Raw genomic sequence first — 27184 nt, 5'->3', positions numbered from 1 at the left:
AAATGATTTTTAAAAAATGATATCTGTTGAATCATATAATCATGAATTGAATTTGATACAGAATTTGAAGTCTTTACATCTAAAACAATGAGAGTAATTTCAAAGCAAATATTGGAACGTATTCCCCTGGTTTCACAGACAGGGTTTAGATTAAGCCAGGATTAGGCCGTAATTCAATTAGGGCATTTAGATAGCTTTTATAAAAAACTGTAGAAAAAAAAAAAACATTATTTGTGTGCATCTTGAGACAAAACAATGGCACTGACATTTAAAATATAACATGCTTTTTAGTCTGGGACTAGCTTAAACCCTGTCTGTGAAACCAGGGGATTGAGTTTTTTTTTCACAGAAACTCTCTGTATTGAATAGATAGTATCATCATCATGTCCCTTGGCAAATCTAAACAATTTGTTTTCCAAATGACTCACATTTGTAACTGTGTCAGACTTCACTGATTGTAGGTGAGGACAAATACCAAATTATCAAAGAAAATTACCAAAGAATTACAAAAAGATAACTGTAAACACTTTTTTTGTTTTGTTTTGTTTTATTTTCATTGTTCCAGTTTTAAACACTTGGACCATAACAGGCATTGGCCATATCAATAAAGCACCTTTAACTCATGACATTATCTGATATCCACAACACATACGGTCTTACAGGAAATGAAATAATTCATTAAATTGAAATATTATAAAAGACGGCAAAACTACATTTACAAAGCTGTTGTTCTTGGAATAAGAAACATGTTTTAGACCCCAGGCTTTTGAACTTGAATTAACACCAATGAATAATTCATTTGGGAATAATCTGCCTGAACATTGAAACATGTTGGACTCTTGTTTAATTGAGGGCAACTTACAGCAACCCATTTAACACCAAAAACCCTCAACTTCAAACAATGCATTTTTTTCAAATGATATTAAGATATATTTTACATACTGTAAGAATGCTTTTTAACAATATGGACTACATATATGTAATATGAGGCATTGCAATGTTGTTATTACATTTTCAAAAATTAATATTGATTATAATGATATCGTTATCCTTCATGTAGAAAAGAGAATGAGTTTAAAATGAGTCCTTTTGTAAATAGTACTAGGCCTATAAAACGTGATTTACAGTTAAAGCAGATAGCTGTTGTGGTTATAATTGGGCTCCGGGGGAAATTACAGCAGCCTGTTTTAAACAAAATGATTCTAGCATGAAGAGTCATAAATAATTGGATCATATTTACAAACATATTGGTCTACTGTGAGGTGTAATGCAGAATGTATGACTGTGGACGAAGACTACACTCTATGTACCAGTGTTCACAGTGGTCTGAGATGATTTAGCAAAACAATAAAAATAAAATAATAATAATAAAAAAACAAACAAAAAAACAAAATATATATTAAAAGCATAACGTAATATCAATATAGTAATTTCTTCTCAGTAATAAAGTAATATCTTAGAAACACAAATGTATACGGGAGATAAATAGCTAGCTCATATTTTGAGACTTTCATCTTATTTTTCTTAAAACAAAATAAGGGTGAGGACCACAAAGATGTTCTTTTAACTCTGTTGTGGTCCTCATTTTTCAGTTCTTCAACAAGTAAAATACTGGACTTCATTACATAATGAAAATATATGTATATATAGATATATAAATGTCAAGACAGACATATAGAAAAATATTAATAGAAATAAAAAAAGAAATACATACTAGACAACAAAAGTTAATTATAAGTATACGGGGTATACTTATTCATTGTTGCGTTATGGTCAGGGGGTCAGTTTTCCGCCAATGTCTAAACTTCAGGGTGAGCGGTCGCACTCACATGACTGTGCAGCACTTGCACGGCTGCTTTTCTTTTGAATTGCCCTCTTCTTTCGATTCCTCCTTCTTGGCCTCGTCCTGAGCTTTGTCAGGACTGGAGGCACTGCCGTTTGGTGGGGCCTGGTCCTCTTTGGCCCCTTCGTTTCCACCTTTGTTCTCACCGTCCTCAATGACCACAAATTCAGCTTTGACTGTCTCCTCTATGCCCAGTGCCTTCTTGGTCTCGGCCTCATCCTCTACATTCTTGTAGCCCATGAACACCATGGTGACGGGATGCTCTGCGCTGGCATTCTCAATGGCGACATCAGGGTTGGTGCACTGCAGCTTTGCCTCAATGCCTGTGATCTGTTTCTTGCTATTTTGATCTGCATTAGGACTGGGCTGCTGTATGCCATTCTCAACTGCTGGGGAAAGAGAACGAGATTAATTTAGCTTCACTAGTTTTTATTTTTCAGGAGCTGCTATTCAGTATTTATTAATAAGCCTATAATATGAACATTCACTGAACTTTTCACCCGGTTCACTGTTCGACCCAGTGGCTCTTTCACATGACAACAGTGAAATTACAGTCACCATAATTGCAAACAAACTGATAACTGTTTGAAACAAGGCAATCTTTTTTAATCATATTCCATTTTGTGTAATACCATGTGAAAACAGAGAATGATGGAGAACTAAAAATATTGACATATACAAAGTATTTTGACACTCACCCTTCACTGGACCATCAGGTGCCTAGCAGAGAAGACATATGACAGAAAGTCAGTATTATCATTGGCAATAAAACCTTAACTAAACTGAACAGATATGCAAATTTAGTTAAAAGTATATTGAGTAAACTTAACCTTACATTTTCATTGCCTTGGTCTCCTTTTTTCAAAGGCACGCCAGTCTCAAGCTCATCAATCTCCTGTTCTAGTCTATTAATAACAAAATATGTATAAGTAAACATTAACTAGATGCAGCAATGTAAGCTAGATTTTTGTATGGAAGGTATAAAAATGCTAAATGACTGGTCTTAACCTGAGGATGGTCTGTTCCAGTAGTTTGGTCTTGGCTTCATCCTCTTGTAGTTGTTTCTGTGCCTCGTCCTCTCCACTGGATGGCGCTCCGTCCAACAGCCATCTCTCTCTCAAAGCCTTTGACTGTCAAAAAAGGCCATATAGCTTAGATATTTCTTTTTAGAGAAGTTAACCTCACTTAAACAACAGCTAACATCAAAAACATCTTGCAATTATACTAATATATACACAGTACTGTGCAAAAGTCTTAGGCACGTTAGTATTTTCACCACAAATAAAATGGTTTTAAGTCAGTTATTTATATCTTTTGCTGTAGTGTGTCAACAGGAAATATCAGTTTATAGCTCCAAACATTCATTTTGCCATTAATTGTAATAATCCAGCAAGTGTACCTGGACAAAAGCTGTTTTAAACGTGAAGGGTGATCACACCAAATACTGATTTGATTTAGTTCAATGGTTCTCAAACCTGTCCTGGAGTACCACCAGCCCAGCACATTTTGTTTGTCTCCCTATTTCAGGTCTTGCAGTCTCTATTAATGAGCTCATGAGTTGACTCAGGTGTGATAGATTAGTGAGACATACAAAATGTGCAGTGCAGGTGGTACTTCAGGACAGGTTTGAGAACCACTGAATTAGTTAATAGAAGTTAATTGATAAATACAATCTATGTATTTATGACATTATTTTTTTTTAAAGCATCCAGGATCAGTATTTTCTCTTTACAGTCCCAGTATTTTCTGTTTCTTCATGTAGTCTCAGATGGACTCGATGATGGTGAGATCAGATCACACTACAGTTCAAAAGTTTGGGGTCAGTAAGAAAAAAAAAAGAAAAAAAAATGTATTCAGCAATAATGCATTAAATTGATCAAAAGGGACAGTAAAACATTTATACTGCTAAAAAAGATTTGTTTCAAAGATGTTCTTATGAACTTTCTATTCATCAAGAATCCTAAAAAAAACCTGTATCATGGTTTCCACGAAAATATTATGCAGCACAACTGTTTTCAACATTGGAATCATATTAGAATGATTTCTGAAGGATCATGAGACACTGAAGACTGGAGTAATGATGCTGAAAATTCAGCTTTACCATCACAGGAATAAATTACATTTTAAAATATTCAAATAGAAAATTGTTGTTTGAAATTGCATTAGTACTTTCATATTACTGTTTTTACTGTATTTTTGATCAAATAAATGCAGCCTTGGTGAGCATAAGTGACTTATTTCAAAATCATTATTAAATATTACAGACCCCAAAGTTTTGAACGGTAGTATATCTATAAAAATATATATCATGTTCCCTAATTGCTTAATAGTAACAAAATGAGCTCTTGGAAATGAGATTATGTCAGTCTGATTCCTTGTGCTGACGAAGTAAACATATCTGGACCATTAAGGTTAGTGTAGCACATGACTATTAGCTGTCCATTAGATTTTCACTTTAGGGCATTCTCCATGGCAGCTAATGCACACTATGCACATTTCTGCTATAGTGAAACATTTTGACAGGCGCCTGCTAAAACAGGGCTTCCTGACAGAGCTTCTAGACCATGTTGGTAAGAAACAGACAGCAGATAAGCAGAATCTGCTGTATGAAAAGAACATTTTCTGGCACAGGGATGGAAGATATTTCGGGTACAAGCATAGGTGGCCCTAGAGATGGCACTGGACCACAATTAGCAGTGCAAGGCATCCAGGCACACTGGATGTCTATTGTATTCTTAGAAATCTCAACCAGTTCCATCCAGTCACCTGTCATATGGATAAAAACAAAGACTGCCCTATGTTTCATTAAGAAATGTCACATTGAGAAAGCAAAATGTAAAAAAAAAAAAAAGTCCTTCTCAATGAGCACGAGTGATCAATGGCATTAGAGTAAGCTTATTCAAGACAAACTAGTTTAGCATTACAAACTGCTGCTGCCAACAGTGCTGTTTCTATTCTTGTAGCAGAGACAGAAGAGGCTGTTAAACCTGCAGCAGATAAAAACAAACATCTGCAGAACATCAAACAGTGAACCGAAGACCCATGATAGGGCAAAACCGAAGAGAAACATCACAGAGCGCTTGATAACACCTGTTGTTTCATAAAGAGCAAACAAAAGGAGGCTGACATAAAGGTGGAGATGACATTATATGAGAATACACAAATAAATAATTAAGTTCGGATCACAAACTTTTACAATTACGTATATGAGGTTGTTGTTGTTCTTCCTTCTTTCATTCTTACACTGTCTACTGTACAGACGGTAGTGTCTGAGCTCCGCAAGGCTGAACATCTGAAAGATTCATTCAGACAGGCCTCTGGAGGAGAAAATGAAAAGAAAGATATAACTAAGAGTGGGAAGAAAGAAATAGGGGGAAGGTGAGGTCAATGACAAGAACAAGAAAATAACAAAAGCATGAGGAAGAAGGTCAATGGACAAACAAGAGACCTCATCAGACAAGAAGGAAGACAATGGTAAAAAAAAGAAAAGTAAAAAAGAAGACAGCAGAGGTGTTCACTAACAGTGAATAACACAAGCAGCACAGGATCCATCACTGTATTGCAAATGGGCCGGTCTATGGATGTTGGAACTTTTTTCCTTCAACCAGCCTACAGGGAAATGTACCATTGCTCTCTGTAGCAAGTCCATCCTTACTGGTACGTGGTGCTTTATCACTATACTCAAGACATTTCTTATAGCAAAAAAAGTGTATGTGTGCAATTGGTATTTTAAAGGCAAATTACTTAAAAATATGAATGAAAATACACAACAAATAAAGTCACCATCACAAGAAAAACAGATTCGCAGAATGTCAAAAAGAGTCATTCATAGAAAAAACACAGTCACATGAACTAAAAAGACTGACTCAAGGCAATTAATGACATTTGTGTGTACAGTCTGAAAATTACCAAATGGAAAAACACCCTTTAACATTAGATCTTACTATTCGTTTAGCTTTCTCAAAACTCTTACTCCCTTTTCTTATGAAACTGGGTCAGTATTAAATGTAATCCTTCACACAGAATTAGCAACAAGTTACTCAATTTCATATAATATCTTGTGACTTGTATACATCCAAAACAGTCCAAACTGACCCTCTCATGCTCTCGTTCTCGTTCCTAGCCCCCACCCTCCGCTCTGGCTTCGTGACCGCAAATTCTGGCATGGTGACAGATTGGCTGACATCACCACATGTTCACACCCATCCACATGCACACGCAATACAATCCCAGCACAGAGGGGAGGACAAAGGATCTGAGTCTCGCTCAGTAGGAAACTAAGGCCTGTTCCATTGTTCCCTATTGAGCAAAATCCCTTATGCACAAAAAACAATGGCAGGTATAAAACTAACAAACAAAAAATATCACGTTGTGACAAAAGGGAAACAATCGCCTTGCCGGATATTTGGGAGCTGAGGATAGGCACGCAGGCGAACTATTTTTGACCATGGATCCTCTGCAGCAGACTTGGGAACTTTGGGATTTGCATACATTTTGCCGTTTTTATATTTTGATGAAAATGGTAATAATGTATGCAGGCATCCAGAGATAATTGTGTAATCATAAAAAGAACGACATATTCCATACACCCATAATTAACTGTTTATATAACATCCTGATTGTTTAGATTCTGTCAAATAATAAATATTACACCTAATGTATTGCATGCATATAAAATATATGGTCATGAATAAATATGTATGACAGTCTCTAGTCATGGATGTGTGCAAAAGTGAGGTTCTGATCTGTCAAGTTACATCTATCCACTTGTGTTTATTAGTATTATTATTATTAGTTGTTAAAATACTTTCTCCTACATCGTAAACCCTAATGTTGTCATTGATAAAGCAATGTTATCATAACTAAAAAAAAAAAAAAAATTTGGCATCATAACTCATTTGGCAGCAAAATCGGTTACATTTTATTTCGATGGTCCACTATATCATTTAACTCGCATTAGAGTATTAGTAGACTGTAGTAGACTGTTAGATTAGGGTTAGTAGAATAAGTTGGCATTACTTAGTCTATAATTATTGGAAAATCCTGAATAACCGTCTTAGGCCTATATGTTTTGTGTATCTATATTATTTGCAAGGTGTAAATAAGTATTATGAAAATAAAAGACATAACTGCACAGTTCTATTAAATTATAATATTTTCCCTCGTTAGAGTTAACTGTTAACTAAAATATCCACAAAATAAAATAAAAAAACACTGAAATAAGAGCATGCTATTTATCTGTCAATCAGATACACGTGAAAGTTATGTTCGCTATAGACCTTAGGTAGCCCCGCCCTTTTTCAGCACTGTACTCGTTGTGTTCTGTCTTCCGGTTTGCGTTTCCACAGCATGAAGGTAAGATCTTACGGATTTATGAATGAACTGCTCGTTTTGAAATGAAAACTTTTGTTAAAGTCAATCCACTTCACCAGTTAATTACTCTTAGACAGTGACGCCATAGAAATATACAGAGCTACTGCAAAAACGGAAGTTCAAACACAAAATTCGAAAGATTCTCTGCCGTATAAAGTCTATAGCAACAGTAGACTCCCAGGTGTGTTTTCTTCTAGAATTATCTTTGGTCCAATTCATTTTTAATATTTAAAATAAAAAGTGAAGTACAGCATCAAGAGCGCTCTGACCCCCAAAAAACACTGTGTAATTTGCACTCTGCCAATTACGATTTACATGCCAGTTAGCAGTTGAACTATGAATAAAGTTAAAAATAAAACTGCCTCCTTGTCGTCATTACTTACCTTCAACTTATAACATTACAGAATTGATTAATTGAAGACAATTTAGACACAAAATTTGGTCAATCCCTGAATAATGTTGAATACTTTTTTTCAGTTATGAATGTAGGCTTGTTTAAATACTCTATCATGAAGTACAAAAAGCTAAATTGTAATGTTGTTGGTTTACATAATCTAAATTATGTTATTAATGGGTTGACTACCATATCTATAAATAAATGCTTTAGATGACATGAAATTGCAGTCAAAGGTCTATCGTAAATGCAAAAATGGGGGACTTGTAAGTCCCCTCTTATGTCAAAATCAAACCTACGCCCTTGAACTCAACTTATTAGGGTTTACAGTGTATCCAGGCTTAATGTGAAGAGACAACTAAATCTAAACAGAATGGAGTAAGGCTGTATTTTTGCTTTGGAAACAAGTTGAAAAACTCATTATTTTTGCTCTTCCATTTGGTGCCTTTATAGTTGTGGACAAAATACAGACTGCAGCTTTAAAAATGTTTTCTTACCAAGGCAGATAGTTGCTATGACAACTGCCTTGTACATAGAATGAGGATTAATTGAAATACATTAATTAAAATTTGCAATAAAAAGTTAAAGGTTCTAATGATTCCAGAGAATGTACATGAGCATTTTAAAACTAAGCCTTTTAAAAATTTGTGAGAGGGCCTGACTTACCATAACAAGGCAGAACTTTACTTAAAGGGAGGATACCGATTTTTTCCCTTGTCCCCTCAAACAGGAAACTGCTGTTAAAACTCCCCCTCTCCTTTCAGCAACTAAAAAATCTCGCAAAATCATTCTCACATTATGAATTTCAACACTAAGGCTTTAAATAGAAATTTGAAGAGTTGTGTGCATGACCAGATGGACAGTAAATTACATAAGGAAGATACGCCACGACACCCTGACTCTTAACCTCTGTGTGAAAGACTCTGACAGCAGTCAGAATGATGACACCGGGACAATGACAGACACACACCTGCTCGGCTCGTGAAAACATTTCAGCTGTTATGTCTTGATACCTTGAGATGCTGGAGTTGTCTGCGGTCATCCTCCAGTTGTCTTCTTTTGTTCTCAATCTCAGCCTCCCTCTTTCTCTTCTCCTAAAAAGAGACAAAATATTAAACTGCTGAAAGATATCAAACTTCTCACTTGACAAAATCAAATAACTTCTGTGCAAATCTCAGTTAACAAAACTGATTTAGTTAAAGAAATAGTAAAAATCCTTTATTATGAGTTACAATCATGTTGTTTCAGCATCATGAGATATTATTAGTTTTATTAATATTTTAATATAGGTTTTATTTTTATATTTACTATTTTCTTTTCCATTTTATTTAGTTTTAGTAATTTTGCTCTGCTTTTGTCATTTTTATAAATAAAAAATAAAAAAAAGTCTATATAGTTTTTATTAATTTTATTTCAGTTTTAGTTTGAGTTATTTTACATAAAAATAGTTTGGCAACTAGCTGAAATAAAATATATATTTTTTTTCCATCCATTTTATTTCATTTGAGTTAACTTTAATTTAATTTCCAGCAACAACATTGTTTTTAACGATTTTAGTTTTAGTTATAAATCTGACTACATATATATTTATTAAAATATAAATATATAATATTTATTAATATAAATGCATAATATTTTAGCCTGGATGCCAGCCCGAACCCCGCCCACAACATTTTTTGGTCGGGAAGTTCGGTCTGGACTCGATCCATTGAGGAGTAATTATGATCAGTCAAAAAATGTTCGGGCCAATCAAATTGCCAGGGCGGCCTTTATACGATGATGGACAGATGATCTGCAGGGACGTAATCATCACGTAATCAAAGAGCGCTTAACTGGTTTCCCTCAGAGATGACTGCAGCTGGAGAATTGAGATGTATAGATTCCGCTGTCGCGTCTGTTGTAAAATATGTTGTAAAGTAAATTTTAATAGACGAACAGAAAACTGCAATTAAGGCATTTGTCGATCGGAAAGATATTTTTGCCGTCCTTCCTACATGATTAGGCAAAAGTGTAACTTATCAGCCGGCTCCGATGGTCGCCAAGAAGATGGGACGCAATGAAAACCCTGTGGTCGTTGTGGTTTCTCCTTTGGTCGCACTCATATAGGACCAAGTAAAAGAAGCAACACTCGTTATTTTACTCTTCCAGCGTGCGTGCATTTGAGTTCTGTAGTTGACAACTGTGCTATGCAAAGTAGTTGACTTACTGCGTTGCTCTGATTGGTTGTAGGTCTATCCAATTGAGTGCAGAGGTTTTTTTTTCTGGTTCGGTTAAGACACGCCTCATAATCAAAGCCCTATGGAGCAGTATCAGACTCACATTCTGACTAGAATATGAGTATGACGAAGTCAGGCTAATAATATTTATTAATATAAATACATTTACTAACAGGTCTGATTCTAATTTTCCTGCTCATGCAAGAGCTTACAGGAGAGGCCAGTCAAGCACCTTTTCTATTTTTTACAGATAACGCCTGTAGCCATATGACAGTGACTGAAGTAAATATAAAACATTCTGACTTCCATTACACCAGAAAGTTCTATCTTAATAAAAACGTTATTTAATAAACAAGTCCAATTGAGGCGAGTACTGTTTTTTTTTTTTTTACTGAATGTATAGTGCAGCCTTTGATTGATGCACAGGCAACAACACTGAAAGGACAAGCTCAGTTGGAAGACAGTGACTGGATCTAAAACCTTCCAATGACACAAAGCCGTATTTGGCGCTTTAAAACAGTACTGATTGCTGTATTCTGCGGCTATCTGACCATACTAAACAGAGTTTCATTAAACTGAAAAGCACAACTCCCAATAAAACTCTTGACCATGCACATTCATCCAGGAAGTCTCCACTTCTCAGAAGATGGATGAAGGGGAACAGCTGAAGGCAACATTAGTCTGGTTGTTCACAAGCAATGCAAAGCTCATCAATAATTAAACACACAGAAGTGCTTTAGTGCTGATGACTGGACATACATTAGCTATTATATATGGTCATTGACATACTTTAGGACCATAATGCCTAATGAGACTAACATCACTTAGGCCTTCTGTGCATCCAAAACTGTATCCTCACATTTGTCCTCATGCTAATCCTGTGTGATTAATAAATTACATCCAAGCTGCGTAAAGAGGAAAAGTTCTGAAAGTGCTAATTATATATACTAAGGCTTATTCATTTATTTTGAATAAATATATGTATATATTTTTTAAATATATATATTTTCTGTATATACTATACTGTTCAAATGTTTGGGGTCAGAAAAGGCTTTTCTTAGGCTATAACCAAAGGGCCAAAGTTGCCATAAGTTTTCATAAAAAGTCTCTTATGCAAACCAAGGTTTTATTTGATCAAAAAATAGTAATATTGTGAAATCTTATTACAATTTAAAAATATAAAAATTTATATTAAAATGTAATTTATTCATGTAATTCTGGATTTCAGGATCCTTTGATGAACAGAAAGTTCAAAACAAACGGCATTTATTTAAAGGGGACCTATTATGCAAAATTCACTTTTGTAAGGTGTTTGGACATAAATGTGTGTTGGCAGTGTGTGTACACAACCACCCTACAGTGATAAAAATCCACTCACTCCTTTTTTTTAAATCCCCATAAATCATAAGCAGTGTCTCCCAACGACCTGTTTTCAGAATGCGGCTTTAGTGACGTCACTAAAGCCACAGGCCCCGCCCACGAGTGTTGACAGACATTGCCGTTTTAACTAGACCCGCCCTGATCAAGTTCACACAGCAAGTTGTACACATCCGCCATTGCTGCACTAATGAGAATGTCTCCCAAGCGTTGAAGGTGTTGTGGCTGGATGTATTCATTCACATAGCTCTCTCTATCTACTCCTGAAATCTGAGCCACCCGCTGAAGACGAGGTGGGTTCATTTTGTCTTTGAAAAATGCTCCCTCAACTCTACCGGCAGTGGCTCAGTGGTTCATGTGGGTTGTCTACAAACCGGAAGGTTGGTGGTTCAATCCTCGGTTCCACCTGACCAAGTGTCGAGGTGTCCATGAGCAAGACACCTAACCCCAGCTGCTCCCGACGAGCTGGATGGCGCCTTGCATGGCTGCTGTCGCCCGTCGGTGTGTGAATGAGTGAATGTGAGGCAAATTGTAAAGCACTTTGGTGGCCATTGGGTCTGTGAAAGCGCTATATAAATGCAGTCCATTTACCGAAATTTGTTTATGTACCTACGCACTTCTGTTTACTCAGCTCTCTGATTTTCTGGAGTAAACTGACGCTTCATCTTTTGTGTGACATACAATAAACTTTATTAAACTCATCAGTATATTTTGTGTCATCATTCAGACATGGTCCTACAGCAGGCTTGTAGTAATACAACCAATGACACATAGGTTATAAGTTATAACCTATGTGTCATTGATTGTAGCCACTATTACTACAAGCCTGCTGTAGGACCATGATTAACCGTAATTAAACTAAACTATACCTGTTCCAACTCCATACAGCATAATATATTCTCTGACTATAGGCATTATTGTCTATTGAGTCGAAATGAACACCGTTACTGTGAGTTTCTGTTTTGATATTATCATCTTTCCGTGAGTTGAGATTGTTCACTGAGCGCGAGCTGGTTAGGCTCCGCCCCCCTGTGCCGTGAACCAGCAGCTCATTAGCATTTAAAGGAGACACACTAAAACGGTGCGTTTTTCTCAGCTCCAAAAAGTGACGATTTAAACATGCTGTAAAAAATGATCTGTGGGGTATTTTGAGCTAAAACTTCACATACACACTCGGGGACATCAGAGACTTATTTTACATCTTGTGAAAAGGGGCATAATAGGTCCCCTTTAAAATAGAAATCTTTTGAAACATTATAAATGTATTTAATGTCACTTTTGAACAATTAATGCATACTTGCATTAAATAAAAGAATGCAAGAATAAAATTTCCCATGCCTGGTGCACAGACCTGACTTATCAATAACGAAATTTATTATTTTTTCTATCAATTACTTTTAACTAGTTGTCCTAATAAATATAAGTTCTCTTACGAGAGATTCTCTCGTACTGCGTAATATCTTACGCTAGGGGAAAACAACTTTTCCACGAGATATTGAAGCCAAAAAATTATCCTTAATTTTGAATTAATGTAAAACGCGTTGCGGCAGCATACAGACATAGGCAAAGGCGGCTTGCGTGCCTATTGGCTGTCCTGCTGCAACTGCAGCAGCCTATCGAGAGAGGTCCTTCGGTGACGGTCCAATGGGGGCGCTTCCCGCCCACTGCGTCACCTTCCCGCCAGAGTAGGCGTGGCCTAGCCCTATAAATATGGCTCGATGGGCTGATATCACAGATTTTTCATCTCTTCAACGTAGCTCTCTGTGGGAGACATTCGGCAGAGCGCAGATAGACCTATTTGCGTCTCAAGAGAACGCTCACTGTCCGAAGTTTTTCTCCAAGAGCAAGGATGCGCTGGCCCACGCCTGGCCACGCTGCCCGCTCTATGCTTTTTCTCCGATTTCGCTCCTGCCTCAGGTGCTGGAACGAATCAAGGAAAACGGATGCTCAGTGCTCCTTGTGGCTCCGCTCTGGACGAACCAAGGTTGGTTCCCAGTCCTGATGCAGCTGACGAGTGCTGCCCCATGGCCAATACCAACGAGGAAGGACCTCCTCTCTCAGGCCAAGGGCTCGATTTGGCATCCTCACCCGGAGCTATGTTCCCTGCACACATGGGCCATCAACGGGTACCCGCAAACCTCCCAGAGGGAGTATTAAACACAATCACGCAGGCCAGGGCACCGTCCACTAGACGACTCAATGCCGCGAAATGGTCAGTGTTTGCTGGCTGGTGCAGAGCCCGAGGCTTTTCACCCTCAGACTGCGGGATTACGGAAGTGCTCTCCTTCCTTCAGGGGCTGCTGGATAAGGGTAGAACCCCATCCACGCTTAAAGTTTATGTGGCGGCCATAGCTGCGTTTACAAAACCCGCGACTGGCCAGTCACTGGTGAAAAATGATCTGGTCATCCGCTTCTTAAAAGGAGCTAAGAGACTAAATCCTCCCAGACCCCCCTCAGTCCCCATGTGGGACCTTTCCACGGTTCTGGAAGCCATGAAAGGTGCCCCGTTTGAGCCGATCCACCTGTCGAACATGAAACACCTGTCATTCAAGACAGCGTTTCTCATAGCGCTCGCTTCAGTGAAGCGCATAGGGGATCTGCAAGCGCTCTCAGTAAGCGCGACGTGTCTGGAATTTGGGCCAAATGACTCAAAAGTCATACTCAAACCAAGACACGGATACGTGCCTAAATCCCTCAATACTCCGTTCAGGGCCCAGGTCATTTCCCTGTCCGCCCTGCCGGTTCATAACGAGGAGATGGGCGAGAGCTTCCTTTGCCCAGTCAGGGCATTAAGAGCTTATGTGTCTCGCTCGTCCGTTTTCAGACAGACCGAGCAGCTCTTCGTTTCGTTCAGCGGACGTACTAAGGGACTAGCCGCGTCGAAACAGAGCCTATCCAGATGGGTAGTTGACGCTATAGCACTGGCATACAGGTCAAAAGGCCTTGAATGCCCTTTAGGTGTTAGAGCGCACTCCACGAGAGGCATGGCCTCATCGTGGGCTTGGTCTAGTGGGATTGCCTTACAAGATATCTGTAAGGCGGCAGGCTGGGCCTCCCCGTCTACATTTATAAGGTTTTATAACCTAGAGGTTATAAACTACTGTCGGTATAAAATCAAGTATTTTCTGCCCCACTGCTTCGGCGCAGAATACTACAATCGCTCGAGCACCGCTCGCTGACTGATAAAATTACCCCATGGGCAAAAGTAAGACCCATACTGTTACACAGTTCGGGCCGAATTTTCACCCCGACTGTGTGAAACAGTGTGACAGTGATTAGCTCCTTTGGATGCTAACTTATTGGGAATGACGCTGTTAGCCTCTCTTCTCAGACTCTTTGTGAGTCCTTGGTGATTGTACATTATATGAGCCCCGGGCACCTGCCCTTGGGACTTTGGTGTTGGATCCCAGCATGCACGGCGTTTTACACTGTGTTACGCAGTACGAGAGAACCTCTTGTAAGAGAACGTACTCGGCTACTAACGTAACCTCGGTTCTCTCTAGAAGAGGGAACGAGTACTGCGTATCTTGCCGTGCTTGCAACACACTCTGGTTCGCTTCGGCGATGAAAAACCAGTGATATCAGCCCATCGAGCTATATTTATAGGGCTAGGCCACGCCTACTCTGGCGGGAAGGTGACGCAGTGGGCGGGAAGCGCGCCCATTGGACCGTCACCGAAGGGCCTCTCTCGATAGGCTGCTGCAGTTGCAGCAGGACAGCCAATAGGCACGCAAGCTGCCTTTGCCTATGTCTGTATGCTGCCGCAACGCGTTTTTACATTAATTCAAAATTAAGGATAATTTTTTGGCTTCAATATCTCGTGGAAAAGAGGTTTTCCCCTAGCGTAAGATATTCCGCAGTACTCGTTCCCTCTTCTAGAGAGAACCGAGGTTACGTTAGTAACCGAGTACGTTATAATTAGTGTAATAAACAGAGCAATTCCAAGAGGGTCCTCACACCATCGGTGCTCGGGCCCTAATTATTTACAATGTAAAAAAAGTTAAAAAATAGGACACAATGTACCGCATAATTATGAAGGAATTTTCCGTATTGTTTTTTTTACAGGTGTTTTACCTGTATTTTGAATTATGCATTGCCTTAGGTTCTGTTTTAGGTGTTAACGGAAATTTCCATACAATTACTAGATAATGTCCTGGCAGAAAATTACCAGTACATTTTTATTTTATTTATTTTTTACAGTCTACTTACAGCAATGGCCCGAAGTTTCTCTTGCTGTGACAAAGCTTCCGACATCCTGCAAAAAAAAATGCAGTAACAGGAGTAATTAGCATCACTTTACATTTACCTGAAACCATAGCATTTCTTCAAAGCATTCAATATAACATTTTTGTTCAATAATGCATGGCCAGATCCCTGCCTGATCTTTAGACACACACACACACACACACACACACACACACACACACACACACACACACACACACACACACACACACACACACACACATACACATACACATCATTTCCTATTGAAGACTTTGTTCCTTTACCTGCAAAAATGAACATCTTGTACTCTTTCACAATGCATTACAGATGGAACCCGTTTTATGTCTACACATGCTGTGCTCCTGTAAAATATGAGCCCAGACTGTCAATAGTGTTTTGGACTTCTCTCCTTCGAGGGAAAGCAGGTCGACGGGAATCGATAAAAGAAGTGGGCAGCTCTTTTTCTCTTCTTAGAAATCAAAATTCACATATGCACCACCGACATATATTGCAAATCTTTTTCACAGCACACCAATCCAACAATGATGAAGGGAGAAGTTATGAATGGCATGTAAATATCAAAACTGTTAACAGGCCTTTGCATTCCTCCCTAAATTGATTCCAGAACTCCAACATAAGGCTGAGGGAAGACCAATGTTGCTGGAGAGATTAAAAAGGAAACGCTTTATAATCTATTCGTTCCACTAGCTCAGTATGACTTTGATATGGGTATGAATACTGTAAAAGAGACACCAAAAGTCTTATTTGAATTTATAATTCAAGGTGGCAAGGTCGAGCAATAACATCAATACAAGCGGTCTAAACATGACCATCCATTTGTGGTTATATACTAGTTTGCTACATACATTGATGGGCATCCTGTGAGAGGGAGGCAAAACATACAATGCATAGACTGAGGAAACTTAGAACAAAATATCAAAGGAAAAGGGACACATGGATAAAAAGAGGTCAACCATGGAATGGGAAGATGGGCAGTTGAAGCCCATGATAAACCTGGCACAATGATGCCTTTTGTCAAAGCTTGTTTTACTGCAGGGTTTTGCTCTGGTCCACAGAGAAAGAGCTTCTCTCCTGAAAATGGCTGTAGGGGAGAGTCATCCAGCTGATTAGTGATCTCAATGGCCCACCCGAGCAGAGCCAGTCACATGTTCACTCCCTCACAGGGAATGTTTGTCGATATGTTATCTCTCTCTAAATTCAGACCTAAAGAATCACTCACAATGGAACTGAAGATGAAATCTAAGCAATAGCTTAAGTAATTTACTTCTGTACATTCAGACCAAAGTATTAGCCTATCTGTTGACTGATGGAATAACGGTTGAACTCAATCTCACCCCAGACCCACTCCTCAGTGTAAAATACTCAATGGTGCATTAACACCAGCATTTTAAACCACTAGTGCAGATAGTCACAAATGCAGCACTTGAGATCACGCCGAGGATGATTCATGGAGCAGTATTGCCCACTCATTAAAAGTGGAGCAACATGGACTGTAACAAAAGCAATAAGCACATGATTCAGAGATAACAGTTGATGATCAGGACCCCACCATTCAACCAATGAAATTCCACGACTTTTCCCGGGATTGATAACAGGATAAAAACCTTATTATCCAAAAATTGTATTGATTTCCATAACTTTTCCAGCCCTGGAAATCACAATTTAAGAATTCCTTGATGTTTCTAGATTTTCTATGACTGTGGAATAACACCAAACGTCTCTGTATAATCTCTAACATACAGACACCTTTAAACTTGATCGTATTTAAATGGCCACTTCAGATGATTTTCACGAATGTATAATAGTGTGTTAGTCTTGTTTCATAATCCTCTTCCACTCAATAACATGCACATAATCTTACCAGTTCTTTGGTGGGGGTTTTTCAACTCATCTGCAATAAATTTAACTCGTTCTAAAACTCTAACTCTATGTAAATTAGAACAGCACTGCATCAGTGGTTTAGGAATGGAAGACTGAGGAGAAACTCTTTGAAAAGTTTCAACACCATGCAGCCATTTCCTTTCGCCACATCTCATTGACAGCATTGGAAAAGCACTTGGGAGTCCAGGAAAAACACAACGCTGGCCAGCTTTATCCAATCTGTGGAAGTCTCCAGTGTGGGTGCACTTATCTTACAGCTTGTTTCCCCTCTCTAGTCCACTGCTGGGCAACACACTGAAGCCATGCTGTGACCTTTTCACTGGTTCACTCACTGGCCAACAAAAGTGTTTAAAATGCCAAAAGTGACAAAGAACAGCCAATAGATAATCGTGGCTAGATTTTTACAGACACAGCATCAACCAAAGGCTTCCTTTTTTGTGTATATGCAATACACTTTGATGTGACAAAAATGGCAGGTCCTATTTATGCATTGGGTAATTACAATGTAAATTACAAAAAAGCAAGCCCATCTTAATTCCTCAGATGCAGGAATGGTGATGTAAATCTCTCCTGAGAGTCCTTTTATTGGTAGATTTTAATGGCTTGTAGGATATACAACTCCAAAACATTGAGCAAATCATACCATCTGAACAGTGGTGGACAGTCAAAAAGTATTTCTTTTATTTTTACTTCATTCCAAAGCATAACATCGTACTTTTTTCTTGACTACATTTCATAAAAGCATATTGTTCCTCATTATTTCGAACTGAAGAAATCACCGTCCCCTCTGAAACACAAGAGTGATGTCCGATTCGTGAACAAGTTGCTTCTTTACACTAAACCTCCTGAATTGGTTCACAAATAACACTGAACAATTCATTTGCGAATTGGACTGATCCAATTGCATCTGTTCTTGAGTCAACAACTCACTGGTCCTGTTTACACCTGGTATTAAGATGAGTTTTGGTTGATCGGATCACAAGTGGACAATGCTAAATACAGGTGTAAAGGTATCAAATGTTTTGAGCTTGTCCACTGTCAAACACTTCCAGAGGTAGGCTAGTTAAAAACGCATTCGACTGGATTGCTTTAGTATTGTAGACACTGATGTGGTCGAATGCATTTAGCCACAAAAGTCTGCCCACTCTCCGGCCACTGACCTAACATGTAAACATTATGGGAAGTATGCTAAACAGACGGGATTTAAACTTTGTTGGCTGGAGACCCAAGTTTGGTTGGAAGCACAATGTACTCTCACCATTCCTGATTTCGTCTTGAGAGCAGCTGCTCTCCATATGTTTTTCCGTCGTCTCCAGGCATGGTCATATGTAAATTGCGTGAGCTTATTTTGTCCATTACATTGAAAGATCTGAAAAAAACCCATATACATTTACCCACATAGACCCTCCCCTCTAAGAAATTAGGACAGAAGTGGTTGAAAGTGGACAAAAGAGATGGATTAAAACACCAGGCGTAAATGGGTATGTGTCTCGTCTACTTGTGATCCGATCGCCCAAAACGCATCTTAATACCAGGTGTAAACAGGGCCATTGATTCAGTGATCCGAAATGAGCCAAGAACAGGAATATCATTGGAGCTTGAATGTGCGTGCAACTGATGGCACAAAGTAATTTACTTATGAATTTTAGTATTGACTATTTGTCAATGAAATCATATTTAGTTCATGACTGTCAGTTATTTACAAACTAAATCTGTTGTAAGAGGGCAAGCTTTTTAAGCCCATTGAAATTAAATGTTTTAAATGTGTGCATGTCCGCATTTGTGCATCAACGTCTGTATGGGGTAGGTGATTTTAGGTAGTATGATGCAAATGAATGCCTATGCATCTTTCCCGCTGATGTAGCCTAGCCGTTTCAAATTATATTAATTAGTAGGCTATATTTGTATTATGTTCCTCTTAAAATGTTGATGCATTTTGCCCCATGTGACGTCAGTACATTTTAATTTTATACTATTATAATATGTCGCCACATATATAAAAATAAGTTTTTCCCCATTTTTAAAATACTATACATTATTTAATGTATTTAATGTATGCGCTAATCTTTCTTAGTGCTAACTACTGACTAGTGCTGGCTAGAATAAATATATGGTTTGTCAATCAGTAGTTTTACTTAAGTAAAATTGAAAATGTGTACTTTCACTGGAGTAATATTTTATTAGGGTATCTGTACTTTTACTCAAGTATGTGACTTGTGTACTTTGTCCACCACTACATCTGAAGTGATTCTTGTTATTGCAAACTGCAGATGTTCAATCAATTATAGTGAAAAAGCAGTTTAAAACATATTAGAAGCTTTCTGGTGGCAGTTAAGAAACTAATTAGGGAACATCTGGCATTTTTTATAAATATCACAAATTATGCATGATCAAGATATCAAAACTTATCCTCTAAGTCAAGAGCTAAAAAGGCCACCCGAAAAAACTCACGGACTGACAGAAACACACTGTGTTACATACTAAGTGCTATTTGATTGCGAGGAATGTGGGAGGGAGACTTGAGAAACTTCAACATGAGGATTTTGAGAAGGTCCAGCTTGGCTAGTAAAGGACGGCACCAATAGTTCCATGCACTCCTTTTTTTTAGACATGTCATGAGCCAGGGCCCAATCAACCATGGGGAGAAAAAAAGGAAGGGAGGATACCTTCTAAAGCTGTTAGAGCATGCATATATATTTCAAGCATATAGAATGTAGGTCACACTTAATAACTGGTAACACTTCAATGGTCTTTCTCACTGGAACCTTCTGGTTAACAGTTAGAGATTTTAGAGATGACTGCCTTCATAAAACTGAAGAGTATTTTCCACCCTAAGCGAATGTAGTCCGTAACCACTTTCGAAAATGTTTAAATGGGCATTAGCTATTGTAAAAAAGTCTCCTGTAAATTGGCCATTTGTGAAAAAGTGAGTCATTAAGTGTGCACTCATGTTTTGTAGCAGTCATTAAGATATTTTCATAACGGCTGGAGTGAGCAGGAAGGGCTTGAGTATATGAGGAGAGTCTGTTATGGGCAATTATCTGCTACAGAGTTCTGATAGAGAAATGAAGAGATAGGTGAGAGGTTAAAACATCAGTGACGATCCAGAGCTGTTCAATTTTAACTGTGTCAAATCACCGCAGCTGTCAGGACTCCTTGCTGTTGGATGGCCAGTTGGCCACACCCATGAAGTGACAGATCCCATGTGACCATTTGACCACTTGCGTAATACTCGATGTCAAATTTAAGCAACAATGTAAAATATTTAAATGCACTTGAGCCACTGATATACTGATTGGGAAATCTTAATTTTTATTTTATTTTTAAAATCTAAATTAGAGACTATTTCCATTAGTCTCTAATTATAAAATTATAAATTCTTCTCAGTAAGTAATGTGGGCAGGGAGATAAGATAAGTAAGATAAGGGTTGCTGTGTTGGAAAACTGGCACAGACATTTTTTGCGAGTCCCTTATTGGAAGCTTAGAAACATTTAAAATTTGAGCATTTTTATTTAAAAACACATCAGCAGCTTCAAAAATCATGTTTGAAGTATTGAAGTTTGAAGACTACATGCAATTTATGCTGAATTAATGCAATCAGAAAGAATGATGAGGTTAGTAAAATACAAGGTTTCAGGGGTTTAATCGGACTAAATGACTGGAGAAGTCCTGCATACGTCATCAGAAAGAAGTCTGTTGTTTTCACCGGAAGGTAAGACATTTTGAATTAACATTACGAGGTAAAAAAAAAAAGTTTTAAAATGAAACATGCATGGATGAATTGTTTCCAATAAGATGTGTAACGTTTATTTAGAAAATAGATAGGCTGAATTTTCATTTCATGCCAGCTTTAATATTTTTTTAATATGTAGTAAGTGTAAGTTTCAAGGGGTTGCAGCACTTGAGTCCTTTAGACAATATTCACATTCTAGCAATACCTCTCACACTTGCTCAAACAAATATGTGAATGCCTCTGCAAGTGTTATTAACCACATATACCTTGTTTTAATTATAAATTAAACTACTTTAAACTATTCATAAGAAATTCCTTGAGAATTCTAATTTTCTAATTCTAAAGCTGAATTAAATTAAGAGAGCACTCCAGAGTTTTTGTGGTTATTCATTAACTATTGCCATGCCCTAAATATTATTTGCACAATTCACTGAATAGAGCACCTACCCCAATTTTAGAAGCACTTCATTGATTTTTTTTCCCCGGGAACATGCTTTGGTGGCTCCAATGACCTAGTGCCTCAAATGTTCATGGAAGCGTAAATTTGACTCACAAAGCTTTGGCATTGGATATGTAATAGGGTTGACATCACTCTCCCATTCCCCCTTCATGTGCGTCTTGTTATTCTCCACACAAAACGATACATTTCACAGTTATTAAAGATAAACAAAAACTGTTTTACGTAATGTGTATAATACAAAACGCTATGGCTCTCATCTTGCTCTTGGCGAAAATAAAGCGTTTCCAGCTGAGGAATGAACGCACGATGGACACGGTGGGTGTGAAGAAGCATCAGAAGTGAAAGCTCAACGTACAGCCTTTGATTGCGCGCGCGGGGAAATTATTTTCAGATTTCTGAACTTAAATAACCAAAATCCAATTGCATACCAAAATATTTAACATCGTATGCTGCTATCCAGGTCTGCACGGCCATATTGGATAATCCCACCCAGTTTCAACAGTATATCACTAGATGTGGTTCTCCCACACCCGAGCACGTACTGCTTCAACAAGGGGATGCGCTGCAAAACGCACCAGCGTGTTATTGGGCCATTACAGAAGGCTTGTGCTACAATTCTTGTAAACATATGATGAAAGACGCAACCTTTATATATCTTATTAACCCATCTGTACTCTCTTCGAAGAGGTAAATGTCACTTATTTCGCATTGGTAGCCTACTTTACGTTTCAATCCTGTTATTTTCGCGGTTATTGCAATGTAGCCTATTCAAGACATTTAGACGATTTAAAGCGCCATTGCAAAAGCAAGCCTGCTATATCAACAAATCAGAGATGTCAGGAAACGAAAGACAATAAAACCCGCAGGAGAATAACAATTGTTCTAAAATGAATTGGCTACTTACTCAATGGCCAGGTCCGTTCCCTTTCGATAGTGAATGTTTCTCTCGCGCCCGCTTAGAAAAAACCAAACCCCCGCTCGGAGGCGTAAACGACACAGGCGATCAATATGACTGAGCTGCTACTATCTAATGATGGGCATTAATTCGGTTATCCTCTCGTGTTGCAAATACGGCTGTTGGCGAGGACGTGTGGTCTGTTTTCCGGGGAGCGGCGCTCAACCCGACGGTGAATGAGTTGTGGCGTCCCTTTGCAGCAGCAGCAGCAGCAGCAGATCTCTCACATGGCTTCAGGATGGAGCGCGCGACTGTTGACTCCACAGCAGCCAAGCCTTTGTTTCCCGTGCGACACTTATTCAGCGAGAGTGTTTAGGGCAATGTCTGGCTTATCCTCCTCCTAGTGAGAGTGAGATGAGATGAGATGCATGGGTATATACGCCTCCCTCCGGACACTTAAGGGGCTGTAAACGATGTAAACACAGACTCGAAACTTAGATTGATGGTTTTACAACAATATTCTAGCATTAAGTTACAGGAACACCGTTGTAACATTCTACAAGGTAAAAATGAAAAAGAAAAAAGGATGATATCTAGTCGAGAAGACTTCACGTTAATATTGGTTGTGTCCGAAATCGCCCCTATATAGGCCTAGCCTATATACCCTAGATATACCCTCATATCAATATCAAATTTATGTCTACAACACATTCCAGTATTGAATCAGTGCACTCAACGTCCACGATGGCTTCGGACACCCATATGGCTGTTCCCTCAAAATAGTGCCCTATTTAAAGTTTCTATGAAAAGTTTTTTGTATGAACTTTTAGTATGAATATGTTAGCCTTACTGTTAAAGGGGTCATATAACAGTACATGCACTTTTACAAGTTGATTGTACTGAAATGTGTGTTGGCAGTGCCTGTACACAACCATCATAATGATAAAAATCCATCCAGCATTTTTGTTTTAATCTCCTTACCTGTCTCAAATCGAGCGTTCGACCGTGTGACGTCACGTTATTACACCCAAGAACAGAACACCACAATCGCTTAGACGCCATTCTGCTCCAGCATATGACAGCTCGCTCAGGGCTGGTCTGTGTTGAAAGGCTGCTGTCAATCAACAATCGTGGGAGGGGCGTCCGATTTAGTGACGTCACAAAATCGAACGGCTCAATTTGAGACAGGGGAAAAAATTATAAGGATAATGGATTTTTATCAGGATGGTTGTGTACAGGCACTGCCAACACACATTTCAGTACAATCAACTTGAAAAACTGCATGTAGCCTACCGTTTAGGGGTGGCACGGTTCACAAAACCCACGGTTCGGTTTGTATCACGGTTTTAGGGTCACGGTTTTCGGTTCTGTACGGTTCTTGTTGTTATTTTTTCTTTTAATCTTTAACACTCCAGAAATGTACTTCAGCATATGATATATAGCTTAATTATCCACAATTTAGGATACAGTATTAACAAAAATGTTATATCATGCAATCATGCACAAACTGAATTTGACTTGACTTTAAGAACATTATTGGGACCATCTCCGAGGAAAGCTAGGTGAGATTTTGATACAGCAAGAGAGAAGACATTGATGACATGCTTTTCGTTTATTTGGCAAAAAAAGTAGAATGTGTATCACTATCTCTGGAACTTATGTGCATTTTTAGCACACAAAGATTAAAAATTAACTTGCATTTATCAAACTACCAACTTAAGTGTAGCTCTTACAAAAAGTTTATCTTTTAAAAGAAAAAGAGAGGAACTCTTAAAACACTGTCTTTTAAATAAGTCAAAATACATGAAACATAATTGCCTATAATTAGGCTATAGCAATAGAAAAGGCCATAATCATAAAGTGAAACATAAGTTCAACCTCAACACAAAAACAGTATCAACAATGCTTCTATTCCCTGAGAGTGAGGAAGGATACACTTTTTTCACTTGAAATTAAAGTGCAGTATTTGGAAACATATGACTGGAGTTCTTATCTAAACTTAAAGTGCCATTGTAGCTATATATTTAAATATCATAACATGAAATCCAAAATGTTCCCACACACCGGACTTATACGACGCTGGCGCATCCTCCAACTCCCGTTAGCCTTCCGGTTATTTCTCCCACTTGCCACTTCTCTGCGTGACGTGACCTGACACTCCATACTCCACTTTTACTGGCATGTTCGGCTTGAACCGGCGCTGCACTGAGCGATCGGTAATGACATCAAAGAACCGCGAGAGTGAATGAAAAGCATTCGGAGCCGTCGCGCTCGCGGTACTTTGATGTCATTCACCGATCGCTCTGTGCAGCTCCGGTTCAAGTCGAACAAGCCTCGTATATGTATGTCCACACACGTCTTATTTTGCGCGAAAAGGAAACACGTCTGAGGTCACATACGGGCACGAGGCTACATTGCGCATGCGTCGAACCGTGAGACGCACACACGCTCCGAACCGAGACAAGCGAACCGAACGGTTCGGATGTTTTTTCATGTACCGTACCACCCCTAGTACCGTTATATGACCCCTTTAAACACATTTTTATACCGACTTCATTAGGCTCCGAAAATTCTTCACAAAGAACACAAAGAATGGCCTTCTTGCGTCATCAGAACGTCTCTGGTTACTGATGTAACCTATGTTCTCTGAATAGGGAACGAGACGCTGCGTAGCTTAAGACACAGTGGGAACGCCCTCTGGGTGTGCCGATTGTCTGAAGCCCTTATAGAATCACGCCAATTCATTGGCTGATGGCGCGGGCGCCGCCCCGACGCTCTTGCGTTGTCATATTATATTAGCACGCGCCATCTGCTCCTCAGATTTCTCTGCCGAAAAAGGAAGCTTGTCGGCAGCGCAAGGAGCTTGGCAGCGAATGCAGCGTCTCGTTCCCTATTCAGAGAAAATAGGTTACATCAGTAACCAGAGACGTTCTCTTTCATAGGTTCACTCAACGCTGCGTAGATTAAGACGCAGTGGGAACGAAATACCAAACTCGCCAAGCTAAGCGCTGCCGTAACTAGTACAATGACCAGATAACTCACACGACTGGTTCAAGCAGATAAAACTTGGGAACCTGGAGTCATGTCAAGATCCAAACTGTAGAATCTGACAAAAGTGTGCGGAGAGGACCAGCCTGCCGCTACACAAATGTCTTCCAGGAGGGCACCTCTAAAAAGTGCTTGAAAGGAAGCCACGCCTCTGGTGGAATGCGCCCTGATGCTAAGAGGTGAAGGCAGACCTCGCGCCTCATATGCCAGTGAAATAGCCTCTGTAACCCAGTGGGAAATTCTCTGCTTTGATGCGGAAAGCCCGCGGCGGCCAGCACCAAAACATACCAAGAGCTGGTTGGATTTTCTCCAACCGCCAGAGCGATCCACGTATAACTTCAATGCTCGGACAGGGCTGAGCAAATTAAGCTTCTTGTCCTCCTCAGAGACAAAAGGAGGAGGATGGAAAGAGTGAAGGTTAATAACCTGAGACCGGAATGCTGTGGACAATATTTTGGGCACCCCTCATCCGACTCTCTATGAGCAGAAATAGCAGCAACATACACTCTCAGAGTAGTAGCGGCTGCTCCAGAAGCAAACTTCTCCTGTAGGAATTCCAGCACTGAACCGACTGGGCAGCTGATCAGGTCCGTAGCGTGTGTCGAACACCACGACTCAAAAACCCTCCACTTGGAGGAATATAACCTTCTCGTGGAAGGGGCTCTAGCACTCGCAATGGTCTCCTGGACGTCAGCGGGAAGACCAAAGCTCAAAGCTAGCGGCCTCTGATGGGCGATATGCATAGCTTCCAAATTTCGGGGCGAGGATGCCATATCCTGCCCTGAAGCTGGGACAGCAGATCCTCCCTGACCGGAATCTCCCAAGGAACCAGCTCCGAGAACCACGGCTGGGACGGCCAGAATGGGACTTTAAGTAGGAGACGGGCTCCGCTCTCCCTCACTCTGGACAGAACTGCCTGGATCAACTTGACAGGCGGGAATGCATAAAGTTTCTGCATCGGCCATGGGTGGGAATTACGTCCGCTAGGGGTAAGACGCAATAATTAAATAAGAATGAAAAGATACGACAGGCTTCCAGCAGGCCGTCAGACCAAAAGAATCAAAGGACGAAACCAAAGAATAAATTATAACAATTTATTGTAATTAAGAGTTATCACAAAAGTCGATAACAATAAATTAAACCATATTCATTAGTGGGGACCACTGGTCCAAAATAAATAAAGTAGGCTATAATTAATTCACAGAAACCTAAATAAAGAAATAAAAATAAAAGAGTGGTATTTTCGTCAGAGAGACCCAAGGCCCAAAATAACAAACAAAAAACCCCGTTCTACCAAAATAAAACAACAACGTAATTAACCTAGCACAAAGGAAAGAAAATAAATTACAATAACGCTTCCCTCACTACACTCTTCAAAAGAAACATAAGAAAAGAATATTTCCCCAAACAAAAGAGCAGGTCTCTCCTACATAACCACATTCTACATAAAACACACAACCAAAAGAAACATGACAAGATTATGTTTGATCTGACGGCTGGTAGGAAGTCTGCGCGATTGCGACCGACCCGAAGCCGCAATAGTCTTCTGTCAACCGGAGGAGGAGGAGTTTTTAAACAGGACCGCCAGCTGATCGTCCAATTACCGCTGGCAGGCTGTTATCAAATCAACGATAATCTGAAACCCAAAGGAAACAAAGCATACACAAGTCTTATATTTAATACATGAGGACTAAACATGAAGACAAATACACATA

At 39.2% G+C, this 27184-nt stretch overlaps 1 protein-coding gene across 3 annotated transcripts; it reads right to left on the bottom strand.

Annotated features, from left to right (window-relative positions):
• Nucleotides 1-527: 527 nt before the first annotated feature.
• On the bottom strand, nucleotides 528-22829 carry palm1b (paralemmin 1b). Of its 3 annotated transcripts, none has more exons than XM_056240935.1 (7): nucleotides 22431-22829; nucleotides 15413-15458; nucleotides 8624-8704; nucleotides 2852-2973; nucleotides 2679-2748; nucleotides 2542-2563; nucleotides 528-2232 (listed from the first exon to the last, which is right to left on the bottom strand). In XM_056240935.1, exons 2-7 carry the CDS (start codon nucleotides 15455-15457, stop codon nucleotides 1826-1828), a joined length of 747 nt encoding a protein of 248 aa, XP_056096910.1. In that variant the 5' UTR covers nucleotide 15458; nucleotides 22431-22829; the 3' UTR covers nucleotides 528-1825. The 3 variants fall into 3 exon arrangements, with proteins under 3 accessions (XP_056096910.1, XP_056096913.1, XP_056096911.1); XM_056240938.1 differs by having other exon boundaries at nucleotides 528-2229; XM_056240936.1 differs by lacking the exon at nucleotides 22431-22829 and adding an exon at nucleotides 16567-16570.
• Between the last annotated feature and the right edge of the window lie 4355 nt (nucleotides 22830-27184).

Source organism: Rhinichthys klamathensis, unplaced genomic scaffold, assembly GCF_029890125.1.
Source record: "Rhinichthys klamathensis goyatoka isolate OS25496 unplaced genomic scaffold, OSU_Roscu_1.1 h1tg000624l_1, whole genome shotgun sequence".
Lineage (NCBI taxonomy): Eukaryota > Metazoa > Chordata > Actinopteri > Cypriniformes > Leuciscidae > Rhinichthys > Rhinichthys klamathensis.
The sequence above is the reverse complement of the archived record's forward strand: the minus strand, read 5'-3'. Positions and strand labels throughout refer to the sequence as shown.